The sequence below is a fragment of the Sander vitreus genome, chromosome 17, assembly GCF_031162955.1.
Source record: "Sander vitreus isolate 19-12246 chromosome 17, sanVit1, whole genome shotgun sequence".
NCBI classification, from domain to species: Eukaryota; Metazoa; Chordata; class Actinopteri; order Perciformes; family Percidae; genus Sander; species Sander vitreus.
This window is the reverse complement of record NC_135871.1, coordinates 10,608,859-10,633,169: the sequence shown is the minus strand read 5'-3', so window position 1 is coordinate 10,633,169 and position 24,311 is coordinate 10,608,859. Positions and strand designations below refer to the sequence as shown.

The 24,311-nt window shown below is 41.1% G+C and overlaps 1 protein-coding gene across 3 annotated transcripts in view; it reads right to left on the bottom strand.

The window, feature by feature from the left end:
• Window positions 1–24,311, bottom strand: part of LOC144532303 (signal-induced proliferation-associated 1-like protein 2) — an 89,258-nt gene that overhangs the window by 28,770 nt on the left and 36,177 nt on the right. For all 3 annotated transcript variants that reach the window (XM_078272990.1, XM_078272992.1, XM_078272993.1), the window contains exons 3-9: window positions 19,741–19,874; window positions 18,286–18,474; window positions 12,649–12,823; window positions 12,286–12,389; window positions 10,681–10,838; window positions 9,449–10,025; window positions 2,262–2,536 (exon numbers count right to left, since the gene is read on the bottom strand). In XM_078272990.1, the coding sequence (XP_078129116.1) occupies window positions 2,262–2,536; window positions 9,449–10,025; window positions 10,681–10,838; window positions 12,286–12,389; window positions 12,649–12,823; window positions 18,286–18,474; window positions 19,741–19,874 (1,612 nt within the window). The remainder of the gene's footprint in view (window positions 1–2,261; window positions 2,537–9,448; window positions 10,026–10,680; window positions 10,839–12,285; window positions 12,390–12,648; window positions 12,824–18,285; window positions 18,475–19,740; window positions 19,875–24,311) is intronic.

Sequence of the window (24,311 nt, the reverse complement as noted above, 5' to 3'; positions counted from 1 at the left end):
ACTCAAAGATGCAGCAGCGAAAAGAGTTGAGAGCCCTCGAGATTCTTCACTTGACCTCTCACCTCTTGACAAAATTCACAGGACCCGAGACGGAGCCTTTTGGGTGTCATGGGACGATGATGAGAAAGTGGGCTAAAGTTAGAGAGGGAAATCTCCTAGTAGAGCTCAACAGCTCTGACCAGTTTAGTCTTCCACTGTCAGATGCATCTGCTAGCAACTCCATATATTAGTCAAGCCCACTGAATTATGCTCATACCACCCATTATGGACTGCAGCATGATATAACGCATACTTTCGGGCACAATGCTATAAAGCATGTGTATTTTTTTTAAACCATATTTTATTGGCTGTCTAAAGTATCTTCACAGGCTTCGGTGGTGTTAGTGAAAATGAGCCAGAATGTCTTCCAACGGCACAAATACTGTGTCAAAAGCTTTCCTTACAGAATCCTCCATCCTGTGTGTAACCCATATCTCCACAGACACGCGTTTGTCGACACAGAATCAGTTTGGAAGATCTTTTTTTTTGTCTGCTTTCGACTTCCCTGAACTGCTATTACGACTTTATCATCATGTATCATCACAGCTCATGGTAAGAGGGTTAGATGTCTTTTCTGCCGGAGAGGCTGCTGTGTTGGATTCACGGACGAGGCATGTTCGCCCACCATCTGGGGGAGCAAATACGTTACTACTCTGTTGCCAGACAAAAAAGTTGAAACACAGTTGAATACGTACCTACTATGTAGCCTTTGACATGACACACACACACACACACACACACACACACACACACACATACATACATACATATATACACACACATACATATATATATATATATATATGTTTAAAAAAAATCCTATTTATACACGATTTCAGCAAGGCTGCCATCAATGTCAATCATGTTCCAAAAATATGCATTACACTTAATCTTTTATATTTAACAGTCATCTAAAATCCCAACGCCACCAGAGCGATATTAAAATTCTTCAGTGATCAACACATCTGTTTCAAAAATGCAGCTAACAATTATTTTCACTGTCGATGAATTGGTCTATTATTTTAATATATAATAAAAATAATAATATATAAAAAGTTGTTCGGTCTATAAAATGTCAGAAAATGGTGAAAAATGTCAATCAGTGCTTCCCAAAGCCCAAGATGACGCCCTCACATGTCTTGTTTTGTGCACAACTCAAAAGATATTCAGTTTATTGTCATACAGGAGTAAAGAAACCAGAAAATATTCACATTTAAGAAGCTGAAATCAGAGAATTTTCTTTTTTATTTAACAAAATTACTCAACCCGATTATCAAAATAGTTGGGGACTAATTTAATAGTTGACAGCTAATCAATGAATTGATTAATCTTTGCAGTTCTAGTCCACAGTTTTTTAACAAACAAACAATGTTAGCATTACCTCGAACATCATAAACAGAAAATGGGATTAAGTGGAGGTATTCCCTCTGCACTCTGTCTTATCATTTTGCTGTGGTTATCTGTGACAAAATGGAAAAAAAAACATTCGTTGGTACACGAATCTCTCAGCCTGAAGCACAACCAAAACAAAGATGTCGAAAATGTGAGTGGGAAAGAGTGATGGCTATGATTTCACAGAACTGTCCGTCTCTCACAGAGAAAACAAACAGAACGAGCATTTTACACAGACCATGTGTCCCTAAAAAGCCAAACACTCCCACCCTAATTGCTGAATAGAAGATAAGGCGAGGTTAGAAAAAAAAAAAAGAAAAGAAAAAAAAAAAAGCAATCTGCAAATGTGAGCTGTCAGACAATGGCAGCGAGAGTTAAGCCATTAGTCAAAATGCTCCTCTCATTATCATTAGGGAGAAACGCTGACTGTCCGTGTCTGCATGACTCCACAGCCCTGCTGGAGATTTCTCTTGCAACAAAGCCACATCAATACAAAGACAGTCCCCTCTCCAGAGAAATCAGCGGAGAACAACATCAACCCTTGTGCAACAAAAACAGTATGTAAGCATTTCTTTATGCTAATCATCTCAAACATGAGCGCAAATGTCAAGTTAATTTACCCCAGCTGCATGGAAAAATGAGAAAAAGAAACTACTCATGCCTCATACATTTTTGAAGAGCACCTGCTTCTCTATTTCACTAACCACAGGGGCCAAAATGTAAAGATATTAGGAAGTCTGCATATGTTTTGTAAGCATCCCCTGTCTGTAGTGTTGGTAGAAAGTGTTAGTTTTCAAGTAAAACATAAGAAAACAAAGGTGAGGAGTTACCTTCGGGGAGCGCCATCTTCATGGGGCTGGATTATAACCACTTTGACGCTGACGGATGTGCGCAGCAGGTCAATCATTTGCTCGTGGGTGAGAGTAGCGACAGCCACCTTGCAGATCTCCACCAGTCGGCTGCCCTGCCTCAGCCCTGCCTTCCAGGCGAAGCCAAAGGGCTCCACGTCGGCCACGATGCCCTCAAAGTTGACGTGGAAACCGAGCTGGCCGAGGCTGTTCCGACGCAAAGTCATCTCTGACGTCTCGCAACCTCTCGTGGTGATCTGGAACCAGAATCAAAATCGATGTATTCATCATCTACAATAAAAGTATATTGATTTTGTCTTGATTGCACTGATCCAAAAACATAAAAGACACCAGAAACACTTTTTTTTATTACACAAGAAACACACATATGCACACACAAGAAAAACACTATTAAGAGTAGAGAAACATCCCGTCCTTAGGCCAAAGTGCACAAGCATGTTTGTTTGGAAAATTCAAAGAACCTCTCAAAATGATAGTTAATAAGAAGGTACATGACAGAGCTAACTGGATTAGAGCTGCATAAAGGCAGCTAAAACACATTTACTGCACACACAAATACATACCAGTTTCTATGGACTAGACTACAGTGGCTCTGTGGGTGCTGTGTGGGCAATTAGGATCAACAAGTCCCCTGAAACACAGACCTGTCCATACAACTAAGTCTATTAACCAGAGCTTACTTCTATAAAAGGACAACATTTACTCATCAACACATAATCTGCATCCACTGGCAGCTGATGAACACAACATGATCTCTTCACCCTTTTTTTTCTCACAATTCTGCAGACTGCAGCCAGGGACTGGAGACTTCCTCAATGGATACTTGGCGGACAGTTGCTGCTTGTCAAATTGCGCGCTTGGAAGAAACTTAAACTTGGTTCTTGTCCAATCATGTACTCGCATGCAAATGAAGTTTGTCACTTTGCTCAGCGGTGGCTTAGCCTAAGCCTCTGCTTTATGTAATTCAGGTTCAACTGAAGTTCAGGCAACCATCTTGGTTCAACAGCAATGTTTCAGTAAAACACACCAAGACTAGACTGAACAGAGATGAAAACTTGCAACTGCAGCCTATCTATTCACCTCGATGACATGAAGTGACTGAGCTTATATATGCAGTGTGGGTAAACAGTGGGATTGGACAAGGTTTCTTGTGACACACTGGAAAGAAATTCACACTGCACCCAATGAGCTTTAATCACCCATCAGATTAGTCATGGTTCAGCTGTGGTTGACTGCCTCCATTTGCCTCCGAGTGGCAGCTGGCTTCAGGGACACATTAACTCCAACTATGGCCTGTCAACACTTCACCAGATTCTCACACTGGCAGAAATCCTACCCTGCTGTGTGAGAGGGGACCTGAGACAACAATGATGGATCTCATATAGTGAGACACAACCCTAAAAACGTAACTATTTACTTAGAAAAGGACAAATTCTGTTGGTGAAATTAGTGAAAGTCACAGTCTCCGTTTTGCAATAAATACATGTTCATAGATTCAGTTTACAAAGAGAGACAAAACTGTTGGAGCACTTTGGTGAGATGAGCCACGATCTAAACAATCACTCTGCATTAAACATTAAGGGCAAACAAAATTGGAAATGAGAAGCCCAAAAGCTCTCTGGTGGGCAAAGTCTGGAAGGAAATGGCCTGTGCATGAAGACATTGGCCAGGGTATTAGGGACCTGCCCTTTGTCAGAAATGCATTAGGCCTAAATAATAGCTTTCTAAATGCCTTCATCAACGCCTTTTTTATTCAGTCCATCCAGAAAATAATGGGCCCAGGTTCTCCTTCGAATGGTCCAAATCTATAATGGCTTAATGTAGAAGGACACTCATTATCTCATAGGAGGGATTTGTGGCCTGTAAAGGTATTTTGATGAAAGATGGGGACGTGTGTGTGTGTGTGTGTGTGTGTGTGTGTGTGTGTGTGTGTGTGTGTGTGTGTGTGTGTGTGTGTGTCCTGCTGTCCATGCAGAGCCTAATGACGGGATCTAATGACCGGTTACATTAACATACAACACTGTCCGAAAGAAACAAACAAACAAACAATATCAGCCTCAAATCTGTTGTCAAGTAGTGTTGCTGACGTTGGTCCTCAGTGAGAGGTCTGACAGTCAGAAGTAGCTTTGACACTGATGACACCGTCTGTAGTGGCATGTTTCACAGACTGACTCCCACTGAGCTTCAAAGAACTGAAGCACAGATTGGTAATCGAGTGACACCTGTCTCCTCCTGGGCTGAATATTTGTGAATCAATTTCTAAATCTAGGACGGTAGCTTCTAGTGGGATACGGCACAATTGTGCTTAATGGGGTAAGAGTAGCCAGATCAAGACATTAATGTCAGCAGTTACTAATAAAGCCTCAAAATGGTGCTGATTAATCAATTAGTTGATTAACAAAAAAAATTATTAACAACAAACATGGCAATCTATTCATCACTTTAGTGGTTGATTAAGCAGAAACGATAGATAGTAGGGGTACATTGAATGTTTTTGGATTTTGCCCATGATGTAAAGATGTCATCATGGGCAACAACTTTTTGGACATTTTATAGCATAAACAATCAAAACAAACAATAATGAAAAACTCCTTTTTGCAGCCTCTAAACTGATATATTATACTGTAAAGCCCTTGTGGTATAGTACTCTTAGAAGCCGTATGTAACCTGTATGGACACGTACCTAAACACAAGATGTGTTTTGCTCAACCGCAGGCAGTACTCCAAGGACAAATCTGGCACAAAAATGAACCTAGGGGTTAATAACACATTGTGCCGAGTTCGGCCGTTCTCTGGGATTTGTTTTCCGCTAATCGAATGTGACCAGTTTTAGCGCAAACCGCTAGTATCTTATAACTGTAAAGTAATAAGAAATCGCTATTTTATACCACTAACAAGGCTCAAAATAGCACAAAAGATAGTTTATAAAAGACAGTACCGTTCACTTATACACAGGCGGCATCTTGGGGGAAAACAGTCATGGCAAGTCGAGGGACGACCACATAGCTCAAGCACGGCGTTCGTCGTTCGGCTGATCGTGTCTGTTTCCCAGATGGTGCCTGCCTCTCATGAGCAGTACTATCTTTATAAACTATATTTGTAAAACTAACTGTACCCCACAAAGTTCTCAATGCTTGGTTTACATGTAGGGACCCTCATTATGCTATCGTGGAAGTGTGGTGTGCTATTTTTGAGCCTTGTTAGTGGTATAGAAATAGCGATTTCTTTTTACTTTTACCCTTGCCCGGCCGACTAGCGTTATAAGCTAATTGCGGTTTGCTAAAACTGGTCACATTCGATTAGCATGAAAACAAATCCCGAAACTGTCCTTCAGTACACATTATTATGTCCAACACGCTAGGTTCATTCTTGACCAATTTAATCACTATGAGCTATGCAGGGTTATGGGTAACCTGAAACAGTGTTGTTGTTTTCCTCCTGCATTGCTCAGACGTGTGAAAGAAAGCCTTAGACAGCCATGCGCTGAGAAACAAACTAAAAAAAGTTTTCATTCCTCACTGCTACATCCTGCTTACAATGCACCACTCAACGGACTGCAGTCAGTGTGCTAGGTACCTAAACAGAGGTGTAACAAAAAAAAGGGACGAAATGAAGCGTAAAAATGTAAAAGAAATACCCATTCTAATGTGTAACGAACTGAACTAAAGTGGACTGCTTGGTGTAAACTGGGCTTAAGTAACAATTTTTGTCATTATCCAATAATGTCAGAAATATTTTGTAAAATGTTTATACTATTTGACACATTCAAAATACCTTGTTTTATCAGACCAACAGTCTTAAACCCAAAGATTTCTAATTGGTTCAAAACAGCTGTTGCTATTACAAGAAGAACTACTTGCCACGATTGTCATGAAACTTGGTGGAAGGGTGTAACATGGGCAAAGGATGAACCCTTTGAATTTTGGAGCAGATCTGAATCACAAGGCGGAAACAGAAATATATATACTTCACTTTCGTTGAAATTGCGAGATAGGGCATTTGTGCAGCATTCATGTGGGGTTGGAATAATTGAAAAAATGAGTTCCCTTTAGGGAAAATTCCCACTGCATTAACATTGTGAGATAGGGCATGCCCTGGTGTAGGTCTGCCCTCTCTGAGTGCCCTTCTATTTTTTCCTCATTTTATTTTGCTACTTATTTTGCCTCTTCTATCACTCAAATCATAGCAGATACTGTGATTTGCTTTTATATCCTAGCCCTGCTGATGCATATAGCACATAAAGCAATACACACAATGTGGAAGACTGTCTGTACTTTAAGGGAAACGAAATAAATAAGGCATGCAAGCCTAGATGACTTGTCTCATAAAAGCTGAACACGCAGCCACCCAGCTCAGCAACACCCTGGAGCGCAGGACGGTATCACAAAGCTTTTAGTTGTGCTCTCCCACTGGGCTCCTCTGTGTGTTACAGTGGGCATTCTGTTCACTCTGGTTCACATTACATCACAGGTCCGGCAGCCTGTAAATCCTTCCAATGAAACACGATTCAAGTCCAACCTCTGGGACATTACCGACACCTTTGGGACAACATATGCACAGTCAGCTTATACCCAAACGTGCCTACTGCTGCTGCTTCACTGTCTGTGTGAGTAACACAAATAGCCACCCACTTATTAATACTTATTCTGAGCTTTTCCTGTTAAATATCCCTCACAAATCCCATGGGTAAGTGGACAGTAAATGTGAGAGGATATTAGCATAGTGAATGAGGAAGCATTGTCCTTTGACTAATCACATATGCTAATATATCCTGCTCTGTCCTTTCTTACAATGAGTTGAGTAGACGCTGAATGACATCCGTGCCCTTTTAAGATTAATTATGGTAAATACTTCTTTGGGATCTTGGGCTTTTTGCGGTGGTTGGGATATGCAACACTTCTGTGCTCATGTGCACATTTACTTTTGCTTGGTTTAATTTCCTCCAAAAAAAAGTTCACTGCAAAAGGTGATAATACAAAGTGTAATTATCTCAGCCTATCGTAATCCTGTGTTTTTTTGCAGGAAGTGGATTGGTACTCCCATGTTGTTCGCTAAACTAATGACATGCTGGCTGGAGTCTATTGGAAATTTCGAGACTGTTGATGACATTGCCAAAGGGATTTGTGGAGGAGAGTATGCAGGCAGAAATAAGGTCATGCACAGCTCAGGTTTGAATTTTAGGATTCAACCTTTTTTTTTTAAACAAAGGAAACAAAGGGTTGCCTGATTAGAGGTTCAGTAAACAAACTTATCCAAATTAGAATAGGATAAGCAAGCCTACGTAGCAACACAAGGAGCGGATACAAGGCATTGGATGCCAGTGTCCAGGCTGAGGAACCAGGTGTTTTGACCTAATTTGACACCTTTTTAAGACATGCAGACCCCCCAAAAAAATCACACAATGTAACCACAGAGCCACAGAGTTGTACAGGTGGCCAAGTCAGAACTACAAAATGGGGATGAGAGAAATTGGACTAAGTGGATAGCTCTCAATAGGAGTGAAGTAGTGAGGCCAAGTGTCCTCTATTCTTAGCCTGTCAGACCTAAAAAATGTGTCTGTTTTTCCTGTCCTCCCCTTAAAAACTGGGTTGGTGTCCTGTTTAAGCTACCTCCTTCTGTACCTGTGCACAGACATTTGCAAAATCACATTATCGCTAATCTGCCACTCCCATTAAATAAACCGTCTGCCGCAAGGAGTGGCTGTGGTTTGTTTTTTAATTAAAAAAGCTGTTTAATAATCGTTGATCCTGATCAAGCGCAGGACAACATCTGTACTTGTGTTACCTAAACGTTTAACTGTACACCTCTGCTGATTCTGTGTGATGAGCCAAAGAAAGCTATCAACATGAGGTCTATAATCCTCTCTGGACTCCAAAGATTTCACTTTACAGTTTCACATTCAAGTGACACTCTTGTCTCTGGACAAGCCAAAAAGGACCAGGCAGACAGGTTAGAGGAAAGTCAGAAAAAAACAAATACATTTTGGGTTAATTCTGTCAAGAATGCGGAGGAAAAAAGGCAGTGAAAGAAAAAAAAAAATGAAATACCATAAGCTCAGCGTAGAGTTGCAACACATGAGACTTGACAGGATAGATATAGGTTAAACAAGCAACAGTTCTGCTGGCACAATGATGGGAATAGAATAACAAGGCTTTGTGGTAAGTAGTAAAGCTGCAATGGTAAGAGCGTTATTTGCAGAATGCATTGTTTCACCACAGAGCTACCACAACTATCCCAAAGTAAAATGCCTCACTGCACAATTTAAAGTAAAGACAGCCATTTTCCTTCACATGCCATGCAGCTTATGTGTGAAACATGGTCATAATAGATTTACTGGGCAATTCTGATGACAGATTGCTACCCAGTGTTTCATGGAAGTTACTTCTAAGTCTCTTTTTAGGAAGGATATACTGGTGAACTCATTTTCAAAACAAGGAATGGCATTTTCATTACATATTGGGACTAAAACTACTCCAAGGAGGTTCATAAAAGATACGAAAAAGCTATTTAATCAGCAGTCAACAAAGCTGCACTAGCACTTGTTTGGATGTTAGCCATATTAGAGATAAGACAACAACAATTGTGCTTCCCCAGCGATGTAGCGCACAGAGAAGACTGGCGCAAATGTTCTCTCTTCATTTCCAAAAGAGTGACCAAAGATGAATGCAGCGTGCATACGGAGATGCATACAGCCTAAATTCTTTGTTTGCTTTCCTGGCGCATTAATCTGCCCCCGTGGCTGAACAGGAAATGGTGTCAATAATATTTGGCTAGTGTTGATGCTCTCTTTTTTTAAATCTGTCAGTGCATGTTTGTGCGTTACTGCCACCCTGGGCTGCACCTTGGCCGACCTATTAAAACTGTTTCTGACACACCCCTGGGTTGACGACTTGATTATAATATGCTAATTATATCAAAAATAAAGTGGATGCCAAACTAAGGCGAAACCCTCAATTAGCCACAGAGAGCTCCTACAGAGAATACATTACTCACTCTGTGTTTGGTGTGGTATGATTTGAGGAAACTGAAACTGAATACATAAAGTATGCTATAAAGGCTCAGACCATCTCCCCTATGGTCTAATCCAGAAGAGACTGAAACTTCCAAAATGACAGAGATTATTACAGTTGAGCCTTTAAGGATCTTACCTCTAGTCTTTGCACCATCTCCCTGATGTCTTCTCCGCAGTTGTCGTGGGCAGACAACATGATACACTCCCCTCGCTCATAGAAGATCTTAATGCTCATAATCCCTGAGGTCCATCCAATGACGTCACGACAAGAGCAGTTGAAGACCACATTTTTGGATTCCTCCTCGATGAGGACAATAAACTCATTGGATATGCCGAGCAAGCAGTCCACGTCCATCGACTGGCCAAAGTCCCGTGCACGGACGCTCCAGGTGATGGCGCCAACACTGAACAGATGTGCGTCCTTCCTGGGTTTCACCTTCTCCTTCTTCTTGGCTCCGAGGGTGATGAAGCTGAATTTGACAGCGGAGTCAATAGTGGCTGTGCTAACAAAGTTCTCAGCCAGGTCCTTCAGGTACTCCTGCCGCGTACGAGTCGCCATGGCTCGGAACTTCTCTGACTTGTGCGCGGCGTTTTCTCCGTTGATGACCTTGGCGAGCAGGAAGTCCCTGAATACTGCTGACTTTGGGAAAGTTACAGACTTGGGAATAGGGGGGCCGAATGGAGGCACGTCTTTAGATCTGGACACGGCCACGCTGGAAAACAAGATGGAATCAATAAATCAAAAAGCTGTGGTGACTTTTGAGCGAGTGTGAAAAGGTGAACAGGTATTAAAATGTGCATATAATGAGCAGTCATTTGAAGAGTGTTGAAATTATATGGCTTTCAGGGAAATTATTTCTGGTGGAAAGACTGAGAGGAGCTCAGACTAATCTTGCTTTGTTCAACAAATGCTATGTTATTAACAAGAGTCGTCTTGACTTCAGAAACACTTGTAGATTCGTAAGTCATAATTTCAAGGTGTCTCTGAAGATAATAACCGTATCATCACTGAACAGATCAAAAGAGCCTTGTGATTCCTGCACATTACGATACAGTCATGACAGAAACCACAGAAAGCACTCAGCTATTATTATTATTCCCTCTTAAAAGTTCATGTAGAATCATTTGACATGAAGACATTTATGCAAAGCACATCAAAAGATAAACACATTCCTCTAAATTGTCTTGAGGATATTAGTTTGCTTCTTATCTCATGGCAAGGCACTCTAATGACTGGTGGACTGGTGACTCAAAGCCACCAAATTCAGATGTTACGATTTAACCCTCTCCTCCTCTCCTTTTTCAGCAGCCTGAGTAAAATAGCTTTAAGAGAGCCTTGCAGGCGTGGTGCACGCTTGTTCCATTTACCTGTAGCAGACGTTATCAGTGCAGGGGTTGTGGACCTTGACGATGACAAACACATGTTGGAAATGAGAGCGGATGTGTTTGGGAGTGAAAGGAAGGGCCCCGGGCTCCTGGAATACTATGGTGACGATATCATTGCCAATGTGCCTCTTCCTTAATAACTATAAAAGGAGGGAGAAATTGAGTCAAATACAGAACTAGGAGAAAAGGCATCACATACAGGGTGCATATAGTACAACAGTTCACTTGTGGAGGGTGATTATGTCGGGTTTGAAAGCATTTGAGTGGACAAGTCAAGGAAATTAAAGTCCCCATAATATTTAAATGTAAAGTGACAAGTTAAATGTAATGTCTTTGGCATTAGTGGCAACACAAGAACAACAAACCATTTACAGAGCTCTAACCACAGAGTTATTTGTTGATACAGCTTCATATTTTTGATTCTGAAATATTGTGTTCGAAATCAAGATAAAGGGCTTTTTGGAAGAGGGAGATGTATTCTGTGAACACAATTCTTTTTTTTTTAACCTTTATTTATTCAGGGGAGTTTCACTGAAGCCTCTCTTTTGCAGGTCCTGATAACATTCACACAGTTACACACATTCACATCTGGAAGCTGCCCAGTACAACATCAGTCTGATCTGCTGGCCACTGAGCAGCTCCACCGGAGCAATTGTGGTTTAGGGCCTTGCTCAAGGGCACCTCAGTGGTGGTAATGAGGGAGGGGCAAACGCTGCTCTTACACTTTCCCCGCCCAGCTTTATCCTGTCGGTTCGGGGATTGAAGCGACGACCTCCCGGTCACAAGCTCGCGTCTCTAACTTTTGGGCCTTATTGGGTGAAAGAGACATATTCCCCCAAACCCAATTTAGACTGCTTGTATTGTTGAATTGTGCAGATAGTTAACCTCATTCTCTGGTTGGCAGCGAGGGTCAGCAAGAGCCCGAAACAAGCAGGATTAGAGGGTTCCAAGGTAAATTGGAAAGGATGAAGAAATGAATGTGGTGAGCTCTGCTTGGGCCTCCTGGAAGATTACCACCAGGGATTAAATTAAACTATTGGACTCCATGAAATACAATTACAACCCCCTTAGATCCTGCCAATCAGACATTTTAGATGCACTTGATAGATTAGGTCTCTGCAGTGTTTCACTGTAGATCCTGCCTCTGACCGCCTCCCTCAGTATCTACATTGTTAATATCTCTGTAGGGTTGTATCCACAGGTTTTTTATTATGGGCTCAACCTCTGTAATGGCGGCTTAGTTGGGCCATCGCTTGCCAGTCCACCACTGTATGCACTTAATTCCACTTCCACCAGCACAGATAGACTCAGAGGCCCATCTCATAACATGCCGGGTCCAGCCCCTGGGGATGCATTGATTAAAGTCCTACTGTGGGGTACCGTTACCGTGGCAATGCTCATGCTTTCAACTGATAAGTCATTACAGGGCAAAATGAGCCGCTGGGGAAGTTTGGCAGGAGCCCGGATTGAAGAAATCCTAAAAGAAAGCTACTCTGGGACTTATTACCACCATTAGACACCGGCTCACCACACAGTAAAGCAAACATGGTGGTCTGCTGAAAGGGATAGAGTGTGGAGTTTACTCACCTGCTGTCTGTTGTTGGGTGTGTGGGGGAGCATGGTGGACACGTGAAACATCAGCTCATAGTCCTTATAGGTGGTATAGAGAGAGTGTGTGCCTGTGGAGTCCGCTGTAACACAGGACAGGGCAGTCAAGGTCTCCGGCCTCATTACAAAAGGCCATTGTGTTAGATAAGCTGATGATGTAATTGAATAGAAATCAAGATTAAATTTAAGTAGACTTAACAAAAAAAAACAAAAAACATCACAGCCCTAAAAAAAAAAATATATGAAAAAGCAGAGCACCTGCACTCAGCAGGATTGTAAGTGTGTGGGCTTTCACTTTGTGAACCTTTAGTTTGATGATTTTTTTTTTTTTTTATATCTTACTCTTGTTATCCAGCTGAGCTCTGTACTTGGTGAAGCCTTTGAGGCGCACCCTCTGGCCAAGCAGATCCAAGAACTCTTCCAGTGCCGGTCCGGCACTCTCGTTGTTGTACATCTCTTCCTCTGTGCTCTGGCCGGCCTTGCAGTAAAGCACTCCCACCTTGTGCTGGAAGCTTAGCTGGAATGAGGAACATACACAGACCCTCAGCGGGTAAGTATCATTTCCTGTCACTGATACGTATCACACCCACCACACTCATACATACTGTACATTATGCACTCAAAGCATGCGAGTGCCCACTTTCCATCATGCCATAGCTAATGTGAAGGCCTTCATAACCCTTCTAGGAGAGAGCTGAAATCCTCTTTTGTGAAGCCCGGCTATGAACTTTCAGGAGCTCTGAGCAGAGCATAAATCAAACCAAGCAAATAGCTTCTACTTTAGAGTAGCTGTGGAGCAGCGAGGGAGTGAATTACAGACACACAGCAGGTTACCTTTGGTTTATGGCAGAAAACTATGTAAGCTGCCAGCAACAGCATTTTAATCATTTCTAAAAAGATTTCCTAAAGCAATTTGGTAAAGTACCTAAATACTACACTAAAAAAAAAAAAGAGGCATTGAATGGCAATAACATTGATCTCCCTAACACCCCACTAACAATACTCTTGAGTATTTATAGACATACACAAGCCAGCCAAATCTCACAGGTGTTCATTGCAAGCATTAATATTATCCAGAAATGACAAGTCTGATATGAACTTGTCTCACGAAGAGACACGAAGAAATAAAACATCCAGAGTGATTCTTCTTGCACGGTGAGAGTGAGAGCCCTCTCCACCACCATGAATCTTTCATGGTTTACAGCTCCCTGATGTTGGCCAAGAAAGAGAGTCAAAGGGGAAAAAATAGCTGAAAAACAGCCCCCTGTGTTTGGCACCTGTTACCCAACAATTCATAGCAGAGGACAGCGTGATCTTGACCCAGGGTAAATGTGTCAATAAGGCAAAACAAAAAAGTTTCTCTGAATGTGAAAGCCGACAAAATTATCTATATACTGAAACAAATTGGAATTGTCTTTTTCCTCCGTTACAGGTTATCAGTTCCCGGTGTGCTCCTGACACTGTTGTCTCTCGAGCAGTCTGCTCTGCACTAAAGCTCCTGCGGTGGACGGAAAGCTATTATACCATCAAGCCCAGTAGAAATGGCCTGATGTGCAATGATGTGGTCTTCTATTTTTTATCCTGCTTTATATGGGCTCACTTAACCTCCTGCTCCACTTAACAGACTGGCAGAAGGCAAGGACAATCGCATTGCCCTTTGGTGCAAATTTGTCTGTCTGAAAAGTGCGAACACATCAGGACACACACACACACATATATATATATATATATATATATATACATATATATATACATACATATCATACACATATATATATATATATATATACATACACATATATATACATACATATATACATATATACATATATATATATATATATCTTATATACATATATATATATATATATATATATATACTATATATATATATATATATATATATATATTTATATCATATACTATATATCTATATATATACATATCACATATATATATATATTTATATCACTACACTACATACATATATATATATATATACACACACACATCACATATACATATATCACTACTACACACATCACACATATACATATATATACACACATCACTACACATACATATACATATATATACACACACACACACACACACATATACATATATACACACACACATATAGCTACACTATATACACACACATAGAGCTATACTAATAGCTAACTGAGATAAGATCCATGCCAGTCTCTAGGTATGGTGAAGGGTATGTGATGATGTGGTGCTATTTTAATTCCAAAGGCCACGGGAACTTTATCAGGATGCATAGTATCCTGGATCCATGAAATAACTGGCCTTTAAAAACTGCCTGCCTCTATGGGAATTTAACATAGGGGTATGTATAATTATGGCCCCTGTATTTTAAGGAAAAACATTTATTTATTTACAACACATTAGTCATTAAAAAAAAAAAATTGGTGTCCTTAAAAGGTCGGATTTTTCCTCATTTTTTTTTAATTAAGGCATTAAGATCAATTTCCAAAAGATGATTTTTTTATTCCTCTTTTTAGTCAACTTTAGCATGGGTATGAATACTTATGAGCAGCAGTGTGTGTGTGTGTGTGTGTGTGTGTGTGTGTGTGTATATATATATATATATATATATATATATATATATATATATATATATATGAGTAATGCTCCTGAGGTAAAGCTCATTGTGTAACCGCCTTTGATGTGTTTCTGGTGGCATCAACTTCTGATAAGGTAGAGCAGCCATAAAAAATCTGAGCATAAGCTACTCGACTGCATTGATTTTCTCTCTCTTTACATATCTTTTTCCCCAATGTTCCTCTCCCTCTATCTGTCCAGAGCTGGAGGGCGCTGAAAACAGTTCTCCCTTCTCCTTCTCTTTAACAAAAATCCTGTTTAAATGCAATGACAGAACGATACTTAATGAGTGGAGAGAGAAACAAGGACAGTGTTCCCCTTGGAGATCTCTGAAATGCACCTAAGGGATACAGCGGTGCCCTAACACAACACACAACATCACAGTGACATCTGTCTGCACTGCAGCAAAAATCAAGCAATATGGCTCCAAAAAAACCTGGCTACAATCATCATGCACCATTACACAAACATCGCTGTTGCGATGTGTGCTGTTTCTAAAAAAGGGGAACACTGAATGTAGATGTGGGGGGAAAAAAAGGGGAAAACATTCTAGTCACTGCATAATTTCAAGTTAATCCTCAAGGTTTAATAATATTGACAGGGGATTGATTTACATAAGGGAGAGGTGATTTCTTTCAGCACTGCAATAACAGCCTCAGTAGGTGGCAGATTACTCTGTTGAACTCTGAATCTCACTTAAGCCTGAATTATACTTCAGACTTGAGCTGTTGCTGTGGGCATCAGAAGTGATTTATGGTCCTGCAAAGGCTTTACCTGTACGTTACTTGATAGGCAGGGTTGGCAATTGGGCGGGGTCTTTGTTCATGTTATGATACAGAGAACTGCAGTGAGAATGGTTTTCTCGGTTAGGAAGGAGGTAATTTGTTCCGCATAATTAAGAGGGAAAGATTAGTAACCTTTCTCTGACCTCTTCGATGTTGTCTTTACTTTCACCAAACACCATTATGTGCCGTAACATGCAGACACCTGCAGGTTAGCTTTTATCTTTTCATATCCCCGCTTTTATTATCAGGAATTATAAATTAAACCTTAAAATTACATTTTTAATTCTGAAACCGATGCAGCTGATGAATGGTTTCTATTAAACAAGAATTGTGCCATTTCCCAGACTTTAATTTTGAGATGGAAACAACAGATACACATTTTACATCAATGGCTTTCTCAGAAAAACGTATCATTTGTGATTTCTATCACCTAAAATCACATCTCAAAAATCTGCCTAATGCTTTTCCCAGTCCATCTGCACACAGTCAGCTCACTGTGATCTACAATGTGATCTGAAATACACATGCTCTGTTCTCTTCTTACATCCAGGGCCATTACAGCGCAGTCTCCAACACTGCTTTCAGGGATGTTCTTTCTGCAGAACTGATCATGAGGTTATTGTGAAGGCTGTCTGGCTCCAGGATACTCTCATTCACCGACATGCTTTCTGTTCACAGCCAAATGAAGCATTTTCACACTCACATGCACACACACTACTAACATCTCCTCAGCAGTGTGCATACACATACACAAAAAGAAATCCTCAGATAAAGCTTTCTACAAGCAGCAGAAGAAACTTATGCACTCAGACAAACAAAAACAAGCCTGGCAAACCACTCTATTTCTCAGTTCTGAGTTGCAGTTCTTCCTGTCCAATATTAGCTTCCTCACATAAACACATTTGAGTGGCGGATTACAGGGTGCATGACATTTTAAACATTTGCGCTGGAAGCATAATATTAATGATTAAAACAGGAGTGTACAAAAATACTGATGTCCCAATATAAAACTGGCCTCCACTGGGCGTTTAGTTTGAGGTCTATAAGGAGGAGTGCCAGTTGGAAGAGATTTGAGCCGCACTTAGCCTGGGCTCTACTCCTCTGAAAGTAGTTTCTTACATTACTTAATTGCTTTTTTTCTGTGAGTATCAGTTTTGGTCTTATATCAAAGATTCTGTATCTGCAGACAGTTTCTCATACCAAAGGCAGTGGGAGTACGGCAGGTGAACAAACTCCTGTATCAGCTCCTTAAGATCTGGCAGGAAGCACTTCCTAGAGCACTTACTTACAAAGTTACTTTGCCATAACTGGATACACAAAGTCTGTCATCATCTTAAGTGCATTTAACTTGCTTTGGAGAGGACACTACACTGCTCTTGTTTTAACCAAATCGTAATATACAAGAGGGACATGGCTGACACATTGTATTATAAAGGGCCTTACCCCTGTCAATTGGAAGGATGGGCTCATGCTAATGAATGTAATTTCACTAATAAGCAGCATTATTCTCTAATAGTAAGACAAGCAATGCAGCACTAGCTAATCCCCCCACACTTCTTTCCATCTTGCGGCTTCATTAGATGAGAAATTAAAGTCCTTGAGATCAAACAAAGAATCCATCTCTGACACCTGTGACTATAAAGATCCCATTTCAGTAATTGTCATTTTATTCAAACAGAGATAATGCAAGATGACATCCTCCACCGTGCAGGCAGAATACCAAATCACCTGCTCTCAGATGAAGTAAGTTGTCAAAAGTGAGTTACTTTAGCTTGTGTCTGAGTGTCCTATCAGCAGAAAATGTATGTCAAAGCACTCAATGCTGGCTACAGAGAGTGTGGGATTCATATTGATTCTATTTAAGTGGGACTTATATCTTATGTCTTATGCCTTCACACAGGAGCCTGTGTTCATCTATATTAAGCGGCCCACATATGGGATAACAGTTCCTGCTATTTCAAGTTAATCCCTCCAGTTTCCTTCTATAGCTGATGCAAATGTCAGAAACAGAAACACATATATCTGAAATAAAAGATCTACTTTATATCATAATATCAATACATCAATACCATTATTTTCTAATTCCAAGACATTATTCATACTATAATGAGGCAGTGATTAAAAATGAAACAACTGGGAAATCTGTATAGAGAATAGTGAATGGGATTTGGCTTTAGTTTCCTTAAAAGGAATAGTTCAACATTTTGGGAAATCTGCTCCTTTGCCAAGAGAGGAGAAGACTGATACAACTCTCCTTCACTAATAAACACCCATATATCTAGTTTAGCCGTACAAGAACCGAAGAGTAATAACAAAAATACACTGGTTTTATGGGGCTTTTATGACGCACTATTTCTTGTTCAGACGCAGTGAATTCCTAGATGCTCCGCTGGTTGCCTGGCAATCCCACAGTGACGACAAGACACAAAAAAAGTGATATTAAGTCAAACCAAATTGTCATTTTTACACTGCGGCTTTTGTACAAGCAGCAAATAGACGTATTTCCCAAGCACAAACATCCCTGACCAAGGACCACAAAACACTGAAGACATCTCGATGTACTCACCCCCTGCTCGTCCAGCTTGAGTAGCTGCTCCGGAACCTTGGGGGAGTTGATGGCCAGCCTCAGACACTGGATATTAATCTCAGGGATGACGTATTCCAGCACTTCTTTCAGTGGCAGGCCGCGGGCCGTGCCATGTCTTGCAGTGGATGGTATGGCATCCTCCAGGATGGCTCCACGGAGTGTGGTCAGCTGGCAGAAAAGACAGATGATGAGGTTTCATGTCATGTCAGTATCTCTGTGAATCTGTGATTTTGTTCATTTGGATCTATATTGAGCCATTATATTTTATTTCAAAATGTTGGAAATGAAAACCAGGCTTATATGCTAGCTGTGGTGTGAGCCAATCATAATATCCTTTAATGTTATGCCATAGTATTTAGGGCAATGGCTCCATTTCGGTTTCATTGGAAAGCATTACGAACTCACATTCTGAATAATGAAGATATGTGGATAGGCCAACTGAGCATTAGTTGGTAAGTGGTGTTTTATGAGTAAGATCATTAATGTGCCAGTAAATGTTGACCCAAACAGCTTCAAAACACCCACTCTGTAACCCTGTGTTGTTGTTTTGAACATCACAGACACAATTACGCCCATAAATCCCCTTTCCATCCACACAGCCTCTGGACATAAATGTCAGAAGTCAATGGCTGTCCAACAGAGAGGCTTTCTGAAAAGCAGATTACTTAACAGACTTAGAGAGGAAGGGCAAGCGAGAGTGGGACAGGGAGGCAGAGATAGCTGGGGCTAAATGATAGCAGTGCATGCAAATAGACAGTGGTTGGGGAGTTCAAACATTGTCTGCGTGCTACTTGCAGGGCTACCATGACCCAGATACATTGTTTTATCATGGGAGTGGTGCTTTACACTAAGAATGACACTAGATATCAGTGACATGTCCCTGCCTGACACATCTGTGGCACCTGAATTATTCAGTGAATGAGACCACCCAGCATCAATCAAGGAAAGGTTTCTGTACCACCAGGGACAGTGGGAGTTTGCATCTCAGTTTGGATTAAGCATGTTGTGTGTACATGTGGGCACACGTGGGTGTGTGAGGTTGTGGGAGAGCGAGAAGCTGACTCAGATAGACTGCACCAGTGTTGGCATGACTGGCCAACTGAGTCACAACTGGCACAGAATCATTGGACCAATTAGGGTGCTAGGAGCAGATTTAGGAAGGGAGAGCTGCGAGAAGCCTCTTGTTTGCAGGGGCACTGAAGCATTCCTGCACTCTTGTACTGCCTGACTGAGCCCTGAGCTGAGTGGCCTTAACGTGTCTTGCTGAATGCAATATGTGAGAAATATCCTTTAAAAGCATGTTCGGGCTTGTAGTCAATTCTTTAATAGAGTGGTAAACGTCAGGCTTCTCCTACCATGCACCCCTAATAGTTCTACGCTGATTTAAGACAACAAGCAGTGCAGAAAAAGTGCACATCGGTGCATTATAGTTACCTGACTGGTTCTGAAGGTGACTCGGTAGTTGTGCTGCATTCCCTCTTTCTCCTTCCCATCGTCCAGCCTCTCCCTGCGGACACTGACAGCCACCGGTCCCAGATTGTCATCGACCCCAAAGTAGTTTTGGTGCTCTGGAGGTTGAGCAAAAATGAATGTCAACTTCACTGAATTGGAAAAAAATAAAAACTTTTAGTTCCATGAAATATTGTAAAGTTGTGAAAATGTGTTATTACTGCGCAGAGACATATTTCTTTTAGAATGAGAATCTATAATCATGTTCACATCTTTATCAAATCACTGCTTGCTTTTGCTTGAACAGATTATCAATTTATATTATTGAGTGCATATACAGTATATCTATTTATTAGGGCTGTCAGCATTAACGCGTTAATCGCAATGGGATTAAAGGCCGAGCATAACGTGTTAATTCTTTTTTAATCGCATGCCGCCATTTATTAATTTATTTTCACTTCACTCAGCTTCGCGTCGTGCCTAACATTCTACTATTTTGACCCTTTGCCGCACTTTGCTATACTTCCTCGTAACAACACATCCTGCTGCTGCAGGCTGCAGGCATGATGGAGAAAGACAGCAGCAACGAAATTCTGAATGGCGTTTTTTATTTTCCAAAACTCCCGGACGGGTCGAAAGACATATGTACATTGTGTAAAGCCGAATTAAAATATCACTGAAGCACGTCAAGCTTGAGCTACCGCCTACAGAGCTAAGCATAGTAGTACAGTTAACGTGACTCAGGTTGATGCTAGCATGTTCAGGCAAAGCACTATTTTGGAGAGTGCTACTTGCCGACCTGTGGATGAAACCTAATCCCAAAAAATTACTACAGCTCTTGCAAAATGGGTGGCAAATAACTGCAGACCTGTCAGCATCGTAGAAGACTCGGGTCTTAAAGACTACGGTTGGCATGTTCTGACTCGTCTTATACATTGCCGTCAAGGGGGACAGTAGTTTCACGCAGGCATACACAGCCTGTACGACACGGAGAAAGCAGCCCAACTGGAACTGCTGCAAAGTGATGCAAGGTGATCACTGGACGTCAGTGAGTAATCAAAATTATTTAGGAGTTACTGCACACTATATTGACTAGATTAAAATGTGCGACTAGATTCACACATTTTTCTTTTGTTTACAGTAAATAAATAATAAACAAATACAAATCCTAAAGTCAAGTTCATACAGTGACTTTCCTTGCATTCATTTGATTCCCAGTCAAGATACACTGGTAAGAATTGCTTTCCATTGTTAATATGTACTTAAAACTGTTCTGAAATGCAAAATAATAGAATTTTAATCATGTGATTAATCGCGATTAACTATAGAAATTCAGCGATTTAAAAAAAAATGTATCGTTTGAAAGCACTAGTATTTATTCATGTAAAAAAACTCTGGATTATTGGCCATGGGCGAGCTGTGACACTGATTACAGAAAGCAGCAGGGGTTCAGTAGAGATTTGAAATTGATTCACTTTGGATTAGAGCCCTGTGTGTATTGGTAGCACGGGGAATTAAAAAGCAACTAAATAAAATAGACCCCTGGACAGTCTAACCCAGATACTCCACACAGCATTGGGCTTCTCAAAGTATTATTACAGACATAGGCACGTTTTTTTGTTCAACGTGATTCAGTATTAAAGATGAATTTGGGACTCGGATTAAAAAAAATAATAATTATGTTTTAGATTATTCATTTCAAAGTGATGAATTTATGATCCCACCACACGCACCCACCTGTATCAACTGACACTCAGAACCACCAGAGAACAAAAAAAAATGTTGGTCCGGTGGACTCGCCCCACTACAGATACTGCTCTTGCTACTCTTGTCCTTTTACAAACCGTGCTAAAAAGGGATACATCACTCAAGGTTATCGATAATTGACTGTGCAGGGAGGACGAATATATGGGAAGTTTCCTGGCTACATGGTATGTGCCCTAAACCACTAGGCCACCAGGCTGTCCCCTCTGATTAGGCTTAGAGTATTTGTGTCCTTTAGTGGAACATAAACTGAACTGTTTTTGACGTTTTTGGAGATTGAAAACCACATTTATGGATTTATTTATACGAGTTGTTGGTCAAAACCAAAAAAAAAAAAAAAAGAGGTTTATACCATGTAGAAATCAAGATTTTTGTGGTAGAGTCGGTGGATGTTTGTTGGTCAGTTGATCCATCAGGTGAACAATTCAATCCAGAAGAGCTTATGTCAATGTTTACAATGAGAGGATAGTTACCCACCAGATTGGCCTTAAATGAAAGAGATCTTCTCTTTTGTCACCCTCAGGTCAAGATGTTAATTTGTGCAGCAAATATACAATAATCTAATGGACAGATGAAATCCATGATGTAAGCCATGAAACTATATGCTTCTAAATTTAAAGTGTTAACCTAATTTCTGGTAAGGCTTCAAGAATAACAAAGTTGCCAATGTAGTTCTTGTTCTTTCCAGCAGTTTTGTATTGTGGGATCCAATGGAAAAATGTAATGAACACTAGGGAGGTCAAAAGCAGGTCTTTAGACTTTTAGTCTAGTTAGTTTTAAGCATTATAAGAACCTGTTCTAATTTCTGTGTTGACATAAAAAGTATTCAATTTGAAAGTCATTATAAGTGCCTAAATACAACCATTAAAAAAAGAAGAAAAAAACACAGTGTACATAATGAGAATATCGTAAAGACATAGTTGCAGTGGTATTGTTGTAAAACGTATCGTTAGGCTAGTATTAGTCTAATAAAGTGTATGCGTGCGTGTGTGTGTGTGTGTGTGTGTGTGTGTTTAGGACATGGACTGGAGCAGAGCTTAGCACACAAAAAGCCTTGTCTTGAGCAAACTCCCCCTAATCCAGGCTAAAGCTGGTGAGAAATACCTGGATTCAGTAGACAAAAGAAAAACCTCAGCAGGAACTTAAAGCACTGACACTTCACAAAGAGATTTCTGCAGAAGTTTTGACATTGCATCCATACTGTGTGGAGGATGCTATGTGAATATGCTGATTCTTGTCACTGTGACATTAACGTTGGGCCAAAATGCATTATCAGCATGAATAATAAATTAACTGTATGGAGGCAATGCAGGGTTGACCGCCTGAGGAATGCATGGCTTGCCAGGGACGGGGCTGAGGGGGAATGCTCTGTGAGGCATAAGGTCAAATGATGGTTAGAGGCCTAGTGGCCTCTTTGTATATGAGTCACTAAGACATCAGAAAACCGACAGCACAGCGAGGGAGACAGTGTTAACTGTAGAGGAAAGCTTTTTGTCAACATGTTTCTATAACATGTCACTCATCACTTGGTGTTGACAGTTTTCCAAAGGTTGCATCATTGATGGCTTTGATTGTCAATCAAATTATGCCTCTTTTCCATCTTCCTGTCAATCCACACTGCAGAAATGCCTTCAAAATCTTAAGCTGCAGACACACTGACCAGATGGCCGACCCTCGGCAGAAAAGGCAGTTGGACTGATCAGTCTCCCCGAGTTGGTCAAAAAAGTGCCTCGGAACACACCAAAGCGACGAGACGTAATACGTCTCCACAACAGCAGGTGGCGCTAATCTGTATAGTCGCCCAAAAATGAAAACGGGCAGCTGATTGGACGAACGCGTCACGTGGGTCTGGTTTCTCCGGAAATTCAAAGACAGACTGTCATGGCGGCTGTCCAACAGCTGAGGTCAGTGACTCGAGTCTGTTCGGTGTGTTCCGTGCCATCGTCCGTCTGAGGGGCTGTCAGCCTTCATTTTGGCACCGGGCGGGCACTGCCGGCAGTCTGACTCAAATGACCCATCTGATTGGTAGAGTGCCAAACCGGAAACGGGAAGCGGAATGAGCGTGACTAGAGTCTCTCAAAATCAGACGAAAATCTTATAAACTGACCTTTGTCGATCTGAAATGAAGACAGATTCAGCAACTGCATGGCCTATTTCTCGATTAGCGCTGCTTCCCGTTATGGAGACGTATTACGTCCCATCGCTTTTTTGACCAACTCGGGGAGACTGATCAGTCCAACTGCCTTTTACACTAAGTCTTACACTGTGTGTCCTTACTTTTTACATCTGTGGCTCTTAAACTTCATTTCAGGTCACACATCTCCATATGTGGCACAGTTCACATGAGGGATTCTCAATAGCTGGGCTGTGACCTGGTACCGGTACCATTCCCGCTCTATTGTATATCTGAACATCTATTGCCTACCCACATCTATGTAATGCTAACCTGTGTGTAAAAAGTCCTGGCCAATGGGTGTGGATGAAACATTGTGTCCATTAAGGCAGCCTTGGGAAAAACACTCCTGTTGCTAAGGTAAAAGGACTTTAGGCAATCAATGAGATCAATGTTCAGCCCAGGTTGTAAAAAGCTTGGCCTAAAGTGGTGACACACGGCCATGTGTGCCTGTTTGTGTGTGTGCGTGTGTGTGCGTGTGTGTGTGTGTGTGAGAGAGTGTGTGTTTATGGTGAGGCAGAGGTGACGACAGACTTGTCTCTCTGATAAAACACCTCATGAAAAGAGGGCACATGCTGCATCCACATACAGTGAAAAAGGCATCTTCTGTAAAAGCTAT